We start from the raw sequence: 12,237 nt of genomic DNA on the forward strand, positions 1-12,237 counted from the left end.
GTGTTTTAATGTGGATGATACCTCTTCATTTTGCAAATCCAAGTTCTCATCATATCAAAATCCAAGACAGTTTGTTTTCAGTAAGAACGGGAAGGTCATAACCCTGTCTAAAACGCACTGGCAAATCTCTCTAACCGTGCAATGCCAATTTGGGCGTGAGCTGTGTGTTTAGGCTGACTTCACGCCCCAGCTGGGGTTTCAGATTTGCACATGGCGATTGGGTGGCTTTTTACTGTTGCCCTGCGAGGATCTTTCCTGGATGCCCGAAGCTTCTGGGGATTTACCGCTGTCCTCGCTGATGTGTGTGCCTGCGCTGCGCGGTGAAACATTCTTCTGAAAAGCCTTGAAAAGCCGGTGAGAATCCACTTGCAGTCTGTGCGCTTGCACGTAAAAGCAAGGACTCGCAAGAACCGCAGAGGATCACAGTCTGACCCAAGGCTACTCCGGGGAGCTGCTGCAATGGGGAGGGGATGTGATACGGTCTTCTTACTCTACACACGCCTGGGTTGTGTAGAATTGTACACAAGGACGTACTGGTGTATGACACATTCAATACACATATATATTTAATGCATATGTGTGCGTGTGTGTTATTTCCAAGAAAAATCATAAACAAAACTAACATCTCAACAGAACAAAGGTGCTTCTCCGCAGAGAGCAGAAGCGTTTGTTTCTTCTGGATGGAACTGTCCATTCCAGAAAGCTCAGAGTAACTCCAGATCGACCAGCCCAGAACTGAAGGTGGAAAACGTGCCCTCCGCAGCAGCCCAGCGGGAAATTTGGAAAGTTGGAGGCGCCCCGAGGTCGCCGCGCTCGCGGTCCGCGCCCGCCTTGCCGGTGCATCTCGGCAGGTCCTGACTTTACCGCGCGTGAACCGCCGCCCAACCCGAGCGGGTGCGGGGGGTGCGGCCGCGGCGGGGCGGGGCCCCGAGAGCGCGGCCCCCACCCCCACCCCCGCCCCCGCCCCCGCCCCCCAGCCCCGCCCGCGCTCGCCCCCCGCCCGCGCCCGGGGCGCCCGGCCCGCCCCCTCCCCTCGCGCGCAAACGAAGCTCGCGACGCGCTCGGCGGCGGGCGGGGGCCGGGCGAGGGAGGGGGCTGGCCCGAGCTGCCCGGCTCCGCAGTTGTCTCCCGAGCGCGGGCTGTGCCGCCCGAGCCTCTGGGCTGCGGAAGCGCGGGCCGTTGGCTCCCGGGCCGGCTCCTCCAGGCGCTCGCAGGCATGCAGCCCGGGAGCAGGCGGCGCGCCCCGGGCCGCTGCTGAGCCGGCCGGGGCGCGGGGCGCGGGGAGCAGCGCCGGCCCAGCCCCTCCCACCTCGCCCCGGGGCCCACGAGCGGCGCCCCCGCACCCCCTCTCCGCGCGCAGCCCCGCCAGCGCCACCCCCCGCGGGCCGCAGGGGCCCATGCAGCCGCCAAGGTAAGCGCGGGCCGGGAGCTGGGCGGACCCGGCTCCGCCGTCCCCGAGGCGCCCCGGCACCCGCGGGGCCACGGCAGTGCTGAGCCGCCAGCCCCGCGCCGCGTCTCGCTCCCGCCTTGCGCCCGCCTTGCGCCCGCCTTGCCCAGACTCGGAGCTTTGCTGCGCCCCGATCGCTCTAGCTCTTGGCAGCAGTAAAGTTTCTGTGGTTTAGTATTTGCTCTTTCTTCCTGCGTTGCTCTCCGCGGGCCGCCGGCAGCGCGTGCTTGGGCCGAGCCGGCGAGCGTCTCCTGGGCCGCGTGCGGGCGGGGAGCCCGGGTCCTGCGGCGCGTCTGCTCCTCTCCGCCGCGGGACGGAGCGGGCGGAGGGCCGACCGCCGTGCACCCCCATTGGCCCGGCTGCCCCGGGTCCCCTCCTCCCGCTCCCGCCTGGCTGCCTGCCCCCGCAGCACGGTCGCGAGACGAGCGCCTGCTCCCGGGGCCCTGGGCGCTGCTTGGTCGGGACTCGGGTCCGAGCGGTCCCTAGAACCGGGCGCACCGGAGCGCGGGAGGGTCCGGGACTTGGGTCTGTGCTCGCGGATCGGAGCCCCGAGGGTGTGGCGGGCGGGGCGCGGACACGGTTCCACGCCCGGCTCGCGCCGTGGCTCCCCCAGGGAACCGGCCGAAGCCGGGGTACAGGTGTACGTAGGGGGAGGGCCCACGGGAGGGCAGGGACGCTAGGTTGCAATTCTTGGTTGCATCCCGTTAATGAAATTGCATTAGATTTGCTCGGAGGCACAATCCGTTCCCCCAGATTGAGATTTTTAATAGGAGCCTGCGAGTTGCTATTATGTGGTGTGGCTTCGGAAGGCGTTGAATTGTGTTTATTTAATAAATCGGGTGCCTCGCGGACGGAGCAGGGGAAATCGCGCCATCTAGCGGGGATGGCGAGCCGCGCGTCCCTTTTAGGCAACGAAGTTGTGTGTTCTCAAAGTGAGGAGACTCCAGCCCCAGGTAGAGAGGCGGGATGCGCGCCTCCTGGGAAGAGTCGTCCTGAGGGTCTCCACAGTCTGGTTGAGCGGGAGCGGCCCGACACCCCCAGCGCAGCGCGCCAAGCTCAAGGGACAGCACTGCAGGTTGTACCGCGGGGCAGGAGATCCATCACCTTCTCCATCTGGCTTTAGGGTCCACTAGCAAAAACATGAAATGTTACCTGCCAGCTAAGTGGATCCCCGTCGTTCGACCATCTATTGTAGAAACAAAACAAAACAAAAAAACAGAAACGATGCATCGACCTCTTTCTCTTCTCCAGTGCATCACAGAGGGGTGATTTTTCAGGCAGATCTTGAGCCATGACCCCTAGGAAAGAGATCTGCGGTGAAGGGCAGCTGAAGGACGAGTTGGGAAAGGACCTCCTGCCAATCTGTGCAGGGACAGGATAGTACACCAAAATGAAAAATTTTAAACACATATAAAGGGTCTCCTGATGTTCCACTGCCATAGCAGGTGCCAGGCAAGCCCCCTCTATGAGGGCTGGGGGTCCCCAGTAAAAGATGAGGGGGGATGACTTTGCTGGGTGACAAGCAGAGCGGACAAAGGCTCTGGGTGGGGCACCCACCCATCCAGGCGGACTCCACAGTCTCCATGGCTGGTTTTTGCTGCCACCTTCCAGGCAGGATGATATTAGCAATGAGGGGATTCTCCCAGTACTAAGGGGTACGCTGGTTCCTTGGAGAGCAGCATGGTGGTCCCCTTGTGGTGAAGACCATTGCCCCCTTGCAGTCCTCTTTGCTGTGGTGGTGGTGGTGGTGGTGAGGGAGGTCCCAGATTCCTTTTAACAATAGCCTCACGCCTACCGTTTCCCTCCCAGGTGATAGACAGCTCCTGGGTATCTGTGGATATAGACATGTGGAATGGTGGGTGGCGGATCTGCCTCCCCCGTTGCTGTCTCTACCCCTGCAAGTGTCTATTTAATAACCAGATTTGTAACAAAAAGGGTCTTGCGGTAACCTGGCATCTTATTCAAGGATGACTTATTCTCTGACCTTTGCTTAGAAACCCCTTACAAGGCATGACTGCTTTCCCCCCAGGGTGTGTCATAACACAGAATGGAGCCAGGAACAGCTCCTATTTGATAGGACCCTTTGGCCACCCTGGGATGGGCCAAATACAGGAATTCTTAGATGAGAAGATGCAAAGTAAAATGAATAGGTACTCAACATCCCTAACATTGAGACAGGAAGTTTTTTCAAGCCACTGTCACACTGCTGCTCACCAGAACAGGTGCTGGCATTTCCATTTCTCTAAAGACACTCATGTCCAGAGCAGGATAGCTCAGGTTCTGCAAGTCGAAAGTGCCTTTCCCCTTTGACCTTGCTACCAAATGAATTAAACTCAAAGCACTTGGGCAGCCCAGGTGGCTCAGCGGTTTAGCGCCGCCTTCAGCCCAGGGCGTGATCCTGGAGTCCCAGGATGAGTCCCACGTCAGGCTCCCTGCATGGAGCCTGCTTCTCCCTCTGCCTGTGTCTCTGCCTCTCTCTCTGTCTCTCTCTGTGTCTCTCATGAATAAATAAATACAATCTTTAATAAATAAAAAATAAACTCAAAGCACTTGTTGTTACCAAGTGTGGCCCCCAAATGTGGTCATGCCTTAGGTGGTAGGATCACCAATCTCTTGAGAAGTCTACCATCCAGGGAAAAGAGACGGGGATGTACCCAAGTGAAACTGAGCATAAACGATCTGGGATCACTGGAAACCAGTGCAGGCTCATTTGAATCTCTTGGTTCTATGAAAACAAGGCACCACTCCATAAAGATCATTGTTCTAGAACCTGACTTATAATATCCCAGAGGTAATTTCAAATAACTTTTAAGCGACTCTGGGTGTTTCTGTGGCTCTTTAAGGAGAATGGTGTTGCCTTTCAAACAACAGCCATTGTTTATTCATTCGAAGGACATAACATAAATTTGCCCCGAAGAAGGGAGGCTCCAGGCTCCCCCACCTGTCTGGTATCCAGCCCTATGCAAAGGACAGACTCCTTTTTGACCAAATGACAGTGTAATTTCAGCCTCCGATCCTTTCATAGCAATAGAGGTAGGAAGGAGCAATGAACAGGACAGTGGAAAAACTAAGGACTGCCTTACTCGATTGTGCATACAAGGTCAGGCCGAAGTCAGTTTCCTTGGTGATGAATAAACGTGTTTTAAAAGGATGCCCAGGGATCCCTGGGTGGCTCAGTGGTTTAGTGCCTGCCTTTGGCCCAGGGCGTGATCCTGGAGTCCCAGGATCGAGTCCCACATCGGGCTCCCTGCATGGAGCCTGCTTCTCCCTCTGCCTCTCTCTCTCTCTCATGAATAAATAAAATAAAATAAAATAAAATAAAATAAAATAAAATAAAATAAAATAAAATAAAAAGGATGCCCAGTTTCTTAGCTAGGTGTGACCCTATGAGTAGAGCCGAGGGGTCTTGAGGCAAGAATGCCTGCTGACATGTGAAACTTTTTCTAATTCTAAGGGCAGTGAGAAGGCATTTTGAAACCGGGGCAGAAATTAACAAAGCAAATGCAAATACCTTTCATAGCCTCATTTAAAAAATTTAAAGTCACTTTAAATTTTACTTTAAACTACTTTGACGAATATAAAAATGCCCTCTGTACTTACTTGTCTTATAAAATTATTATCACGTCCAGAGTAGGAGGGTGAAGAATTAAAGTGTAGCAAACCCTGTTTATGCAGGAAAAAAAAAAAAAAAAAACAAAGAGTCCAGTGAGTTTATTTCTTGTTTATCAATTGTCTGTTTAAAGCAGCGCTGCAAGATGAAGAACTTTCTAGAATCGGGATACTAGATTTGCCAGAGTCTGAAAAATCTGGCAAAAACTTGGAAACAAAAGATTCCGTCGCCTGTCGGGTACATCAAGGCCAGTTCCTATAGATTCTGCAGCCTCCACAGGGCAGAGCAGAGATCAGCAGGTAGGAGTAAAAATGCCCTAAAACGTATTGATTTGTATCTGGGAGGCATTGTTTAGGGGTTACCAGCCCCCATGGCTGCAACTTGGGTTTTATTTTTCCATCCTCGGGAACTCTCCTACTCAAGGTCTTTGCAGCAGCTTGCCTGGCTGATAGCAGCAATTTGTCCTCTTTCCTGATAATGCTCAGCTCTTCTGCCCTCCTGAGCACAGAGATCCTGGCCACATCCTCAAGAAACATCTCAGTACCATTTATTCTTTATTCTCAGCACACCATTCTTCTGAAGATGGGCCCAAACAATTTTTTCACCCTCTTTTGGCACGGTGAGGACTTTTGTCTTGCTTGGTGACTTTTTGAAAGGAGCTCAGGTGGAAGCACACCAGCATACAAAGGCTCACCATTATGGCCCCCTAAACATTCATGTCAGAGGCGGCGTCGGCCACAGGACAGGCACTCTACTTTTATACATTTGGCTCATCTGTGCCATGGTGTGTCTCTGCCCAGCCAGTTAGCTATTTAAAAACCACGATGCCTCATTGTGCCAGGTGCTTCCACAAAGTTCTATGCTCTCTCTCAAAGTCTAATCCTCTTTTGCGATCACAAGGTGTTGCTGGTTACCTCCTGACGGGATGGATGCCATATTACTTGGCAATCTGGGAGGCTTGCTGGGAAAACACCTGCTGGGCAAAAGGGACTTTGAGATTTGCTGCCAGTGTGCATTTTCAGCTCCTAATGCTGGCATCCTGGAGAAGAGACTGCTCTCACAGGAACGTCTCCCTTGAGCTGCTGAGAGCTTAAGCTACACCATGGTGTTGCTACCTCTGCAGCCTTTTTTGGGGGGGGATTTTAAATTGATCATAGCCCCTTGGTCAAGTGCATGCCCTAGACAGCGGCCACAGAGTCCCAAGCAAATATAAGTCCTAATGACTTCCACAATGGCCTTTGTGATAAAGAGTCTCCCCTGACTCCCAGGGCTGTCCCTTGATGCACCTCTTAAAAAAGACCCTCATGGGGCTCACCAAAAACCCACTCTTTTGTTTTGAATTGACCAATCTGGCCTTAGCACAGAAACCCTCAAACGCTCTACCCGTGGACCCTAATAAAGGCTTGAGCCCCGGTCCTGCCTCTCTCTGCACTCTCCCTTGACCCCGACTCCATGGGGTCCCTCCAAGTGTGTGCCATGCTCTTCCTTTAGGATCTGTTAATAATAAACTTCTCTATTTCAGTTTCTCCTGTAGTCTACCCTTGAACCATGGCTCACCATCCAGCACCCTGTGCTCTCCTTAACAAGTGATAATTTGACAGAGTCTCATAACAGAAAAACACATGGAAATGCATATCTCTTTCACAGAATCATAAACACTGTAGGGTTTCCTCAAAACAATTGGTACTTTGGAAACAATAAGAATTAATGTTTGTTTGAAAGTGTGGGCATATAATATGCTTTCAGTTAAATTTAATTTAATGTCCATTATGGAAAGAGGTAGAGTATAAATATAATTTATTATATTTATTATAATTTATTATATTTATAATAATAATAAATAAATACTACATTTTCTCAGATTGGCTTCCATTTATGCAAGAGAGGCAAAGCAACAAGAAAGGTAGAGTTTAGAGACCAGTCTTACCTGTAGGCACTATGAGGTTCACAATGGCCTCCCCTCAGCGGGTCCGGACCTGCCAGTAACCCCTCACTGTTACGTTTGGCAGGTCATTTTGTTCCAGAACAAGGGATTCCTGGGACATTAATTATTTATGTTGCTTCACATCCTTCAGTGCAGCCAAACAGTTTGATATTCACATTTCAGAATACTGAGTTCAAAATGTGTCTTTAAGTATCTCAAGAGCATATGGTAAGGTAAAGCCAGCTGCCACCCTTTCCTCGGCTGTGAGGGTTTCAGCTTGCTTTTATTTTTCTCTGCTGCGATCTCTAAGCTCCCAAGTGTCTGATTTCTTTATGAGTAAATGGATGCTATTGGCAGAATCTACTTCAGGCCTAGTTAGAAATATATTACCTTTCCTGAGCCTGGGCCAGGAGTCAACGAGGATAAAGCACACCCAAGCCTTCCCTTTCTGAGGCAATGACCAATCTCTAGGGGCAGAAGCACACTAGTTTTGAATTTGAGACAGGGTTCGAAAGGCTTGTGGTTTGAAAAGACAACAATGAATTAATAACTCCAGATAGTTTTACCTAAACATCTTGTTGTGTAATATTTACTTCATCATTCAGAGGCTACATCCAAGTAAACATTCTATGAAAACTTGACCTAAAAATACCATTTAATACCCCAAAGAAAGAAGAGGAATTCTATAACTATTCCAACTGCCTAAATCTTAAAGGGGCTGGAGGAGATTGTTCAGGGAAGTTGTTCTTTTCTTAAAACATTTTTAAATTTGTGTTTATTTCTGGAAAACAGCTATCTCCAAATACATCCTCATTTCTTTCATTCTTTTTTGGTTTTTGAGGTAGGCCACACTCCAACGTGGGGCTCAACGTCACAGCCGTGAGATCAAGAGTCACATACTGTACCAACTGAGCCAGCAGGTGCACATTCCCCACGCCTATATTCTCATTTCAAACACAAAACCAGCTATTCTACAAGTGGGAAATATTATTTGATTAACAGAAAAAAGTAAACCCCAGATGAAGATGAGAAGCAGCTGGTTTGGTGGGGAAAAACACTAAACTCAGCATCATAAGGCCAGGGTGTGAGGCTCTCCCTGCCCTTGGTTTTTTGTTCTTGTTTTTGTTTTTGTTTTTTTTAGTGACCTTGAACAAGTCACTTAATCTCCCAGAGTTTCAATGTCCTCCTTTATGAAATGAAGACAGCTGTTCCCATGACACAATTGAGACAACTCAACAGTTATATGGGAGTCTGCCGCATAGTGGCCACTCAAGAGAACTTGAGTGTCACTGGTAATGCACTTAGAACCCATGCAGGAGTCAGGGGTATCCAGGAGTCCCTGGAGAATTCTGCAGATTTCCCCTCTGTGCCCACACAGACAAAGGCTCCAGCAGAATCTGGTGCACAATAGACACTATGTTCTAATCCAAACACCAATTCTTGCCCGTGATGTAAAACTAATATTGTCAGCTACTTACCAGCACTCACTCTATGCCAAGTATGTGTTCTCAAAAGTGTGGGCATATAATAACTCATCTAATCCTCCTAGTAATACTTGGAGGGAGCTAAAGCATATCACCACTTTACAGATGAGATAACTGAGATTTAAGGAGAGCCGGTGTTCAGACTGCGTGTTCTTAGCCGGCATGCTGTGTTGACTCTCTCGTGTCCAAGTGAAGCCTCTGACAGATTTAAAAGAGAAAACAATGCGGGGGGGGGGGGGAGGATGTCCCATAAAGCGACACATTTGTTCATGTTTCTACACTGGCATTTTTCCCCACCTCCCATCAGCCAGCGATCCTCTTTATTTCAGCTTTGCATTAGCCATTCTAAACAGTTTTGAATTTGATGAATAACTTGGTTATCTGTTTCTATTGCTAAATGTCTATGGTATTTGTGCTTGGCACCAAATTGTTCATTAATCCAAATCCTCCAGCCTTCTGCTGGTTGAGAGAGACAGACTCACTGTCAGTTCAAACAGTTGCCATTTGGTGGATAAATGGTTCCAAGCTGGTTCTTCTCCCCAGTACTTACTGGAATGGGGAGAAGTAAACACTGGGTGGTCTGTTCTCCATTACAGGAACCTGGTGTGTCTTGGTATGGGTACCCAAAAGTTTCTTTAAAACAAGAAGGTACTGGGGCCCCTGGGTGGCTCAGTTGATTAAGCATCCAGCTCTTGATTTCAGCCCAGGTCATATTCTCGGGGTCGTGGGACTGAGTCCCATGTGCGTCTCTGCACTCAGCAGGGAGTCTGCTTGGGATTCTCTCCCTCCGTCCTTCCCCCCACTCTCTCTCTTTCTCTCAAATAAAATAAATATAGAAGAAGAAGAAAAGAAGAAGAAGAAGAAGAAGAAGAAGAAGAAGAAAGAAAGAAAGAAAGAAAGAAAGAAGAAAGAAAGAAAGAAAGAAAGAAAGAAAGAAAGAAAGAAAGAAAGAAAGAAGGAAAGAAAGAAAAGGTTATTAAATGTTTTTAAGCCATGGTTTCAGGTGTACAGTGGTACTGCTCGAGGATCCTTGCTGAAGAATTTCATGGTGACACTAAAACATAAAAGTGTCACTCTTCAAATAACATTTCCTACTAGCTTGGCCACATTTTTACCTGGAAAACCCAGAAATGTTCCAGATGAGGCCTCAGAATGGCTCCTTGGAGTCAGGTGTGGGCAAAGCCAGTTAGTGACAGAGCCAACAGGGGTTCCCGGGACCCCGGGGGCAGCTGGGCCATGATTCTGCCGAGTGCAGAGCTGAGGGTCCAGAGACAGGACAGAGCATGCAGAGGTGAAGCCGCCCCAAAGCCTGGGCCGCTTGCTTTCTCCAGATCCACCGCAATGTCTCAGAAGTCTCAGTCTGCACACTGACAATTAAGCAATGCACAGATGCTATCATTTTCATACTGGCTTTGTAGGCAGAAGAATTTGTGAGTTGTAGACCAGGTGGTAAGTATGCTCCAGAGTCACAGTCATGAGGCTCACAAGAAAAGTGAGGGGACACTTTAATATATGAAACTTCCAACTATACGCTAGTCTGTAATCCCCAGAGGGAAAGACGTGAGAAGCCTCAAAAGAAAAAATGTAGGCTGCCTCAAGAGTTTACTGAGAAACTCAGAAGTCAAGAAGGGAGGTGAGACAAGGTGGGAGGGGATGCTCAGATCCAAACACCATGGAAATGCGACCCCAGAAACTGTTAGCAGGTAAGCAGGAAGGAGGGCTCCAGCCCAGCCTCTGTAGGCAGGGATCACCAAGGGAGTCTGAGCAAGAGGATGAGCACAGGAGGGGAAGTAGGATTAGTAGAGGCAGAGGGAAGACCTGACATCTCTGTGCCTGGGAAGGAGTTGGTGAGCTCATCAGAGGTAGCGTGACTGCCAGGAGTCACCCGTACCCCACTCTGCCACCAAGCCGTCCAGGTGACCTCTGGCGGCTTACCTACCTTCTGTGGTGTAAGTGGGGGTGAACATAAGCGGTCTGACTTCCAAATGAGAGAGGATGGAATAAGCATCTTTCAAGAGGAATGGAAATCCAAGAAGAGGAAAGGATGAAATCTGTCCGTACATCTGTAAATCCCCTTTGTGAGCTCAATTCTCTGACTGCTTAGCTCCCACCATGATGGAAGAGTTCACAGGAATATTTAACAGAGAGGAAAAGTAAAATAGGAAATGCCTACTGGGAGGTTGCTAATCATTTTGGGTGAAATGATAGCTACGGAGGTAGATTGATTGCTTTTTTATATGTGACTATGTGCCCATGGAAATGTCTAGGGAGATGCACATGAAACTCTTAATAGTTATTACCTCCAGGGAGAGTCACCTAATTTCACTTGATGAGAAGTTGACTTTTTTTAACATGTGCATCTATTACTCTTTCCATTTTTAAGAAAGAAATTTGATGCTGGACCGAAGGACATGGAAAGTGCAGAAAATTGTTACTCTGGCATTTCCTTTAAAAAAACAAACAAACCCTTTTATATCTTCCCAGCACAGTGAATGTTTCCATGCCCACCATCAGGGGTGTGTTTCCTAGAGGTTCTGTGGGGGGTACTTCATACCGATGTCCCAAGCCCAGCCAGTTCACCAGGCTCTGAGAGTCAACAGCCTCTGTTCCTGGAAGTGGACTCATGAGCAGGAATGCTTACCCAGGCGGCAGTCTGATGTAGTATCCCGACAGGTGAAATTTTGATGGAAGGTGTTCCAGACAGTGTGAGGTTGACAGAATGTAGTTGTCACCAGTCTTCACCGTCAGTGGTCCCATTTGTCAAAGAAGTTACAGAGACTCCCCACCGCACCCCAACTCTGAGACACTCATCAATTTTGTAGAGTTCCAGGTTGATTTACAGTAACAACGATGGAGAGTAAATGTAGGGTTCCCGAGACACCACATAAACACGTACTGAGCATGTGGTGCGGAAGTCATTTGTCTCTATTGAGACAATAGACTCAATCTACATTGAGGGGTCAATCTACAGCAGACATCTGACTGCTCCCCTGAGCTGCCAGGGGGTGGCAGGTGGTGGAGGGGGGGGAGGACTGTCTGCTACTCATCTGAGAACCCCCCAAACCCCCAAAACCTCTGGAGCTGAGTGCTCCAGAACTCGGTGAGTGCTCGTTGAATGAGTAAAACAGAAATGCAGTAAATAAATGGAAAGAAATCTGTCTTCTGTGGGGCAAAACAATGGATTGATCTGATCACATACATTTAAAGCCATGTCAAGAGTAAATAAAATCAGCTAATGTGTCTTAAATCCATATGAAAGAATTCAAAGAAAAAGTGAGATAGTTCTTCAGTTTCTACAGAGAGCTATAGGAATGCCAGGGAAATCTGTGTTTCAAAACATCATTAAAATATTGGAATAAAAGCTCACGTTTCAATTACTAAGAATAAGCATCCCTCACGGAATAGGGTGTACTCAGAGACAAAGGAAACCTTTGGCAAGAGCTAAGAGAACAACATAGGCCAAAAGAGGAGCACGTTAAGGCTTTCTGAAATCTACAGGGAAGGGGTTCTTTGTGCCACACTAAGGACAAGACTCATAAATGCTCTGGAAGAAGAGAAGCAGGGAGAGGCCCTCTCCCTCAATCTCATGGAAACAAACAGGTCAAGAAAACTCTACGGCCCCCTACCCCCAGCCATCTGGAGGGAAGGGAGCAGGGGTAATTAGAGATGGCAGCCATGTCCTGGTGGCCAGAATGTGCACTGGCCTTCCACACCGGGCCTGCACCCAAGGGTGTACACCCTGGGATCCTCTGCCACAAAGGGAGCCCAGCCA

At 49.4% G+C, this 12,237-nt stretch overlaps 1 protein-coding gene and 1 long non-coding RNA gene across 2 annotated transcripts in view; one reads left to right on the top strand and one right to left on the bottom strand.

The window, feature by feature from the left end:
• The first annotated feature begins 1,171 nt into the window (after positions 1-1,171).
• The window catches only part of RGMA (repulsive guidance molecule BMP co-receptor a), a 45,734-nt gene continuing 34,668 nt past the window's right edge, over positions 1,172-12,237 (top strand). Inside the window, exon 1 of the mRNA XM_077871008.1 lies at positions 1,172-1,411. Within this exon, the coding sequence (XP_077727134.1) occupies positions 1,398-1,411 (14 nt within the window). The 5' untranslated portion in view covers positions 1,172-1,397. The remainder of the gene's footprint in view (positions 1,412-12,237) is intronic.
• Positions 1,410-7,282, bottom strand: LOC144297203 (uncharacterized). The gene is made up of 3 exons (XR_013364287.1): positions 6,985-7,282; positions 5,048-5,110; positions 1,410-3,278 (listed from the first exon to the last, which is right to left on the bottom strand). It is a non-coding gene; the product is annotated as an uncharacterized LOC144297203 (long non-coding RNA).

Source organism: Canis aureus, chromosome 2 (assembly GCF_053574225.1).
Source record: "Canis aureus isolate CA01 chromosome 2, VMU_Caureus_v.1.0, whole genome shotgun sequence".
In the NCBI taxonomy this organism is placed as follows: domain Eukaryota; kingdom Metazoa; phylum Chordata; class Mammalia; order Carnivora; family Canidae; genus Canis; species Canis aureus.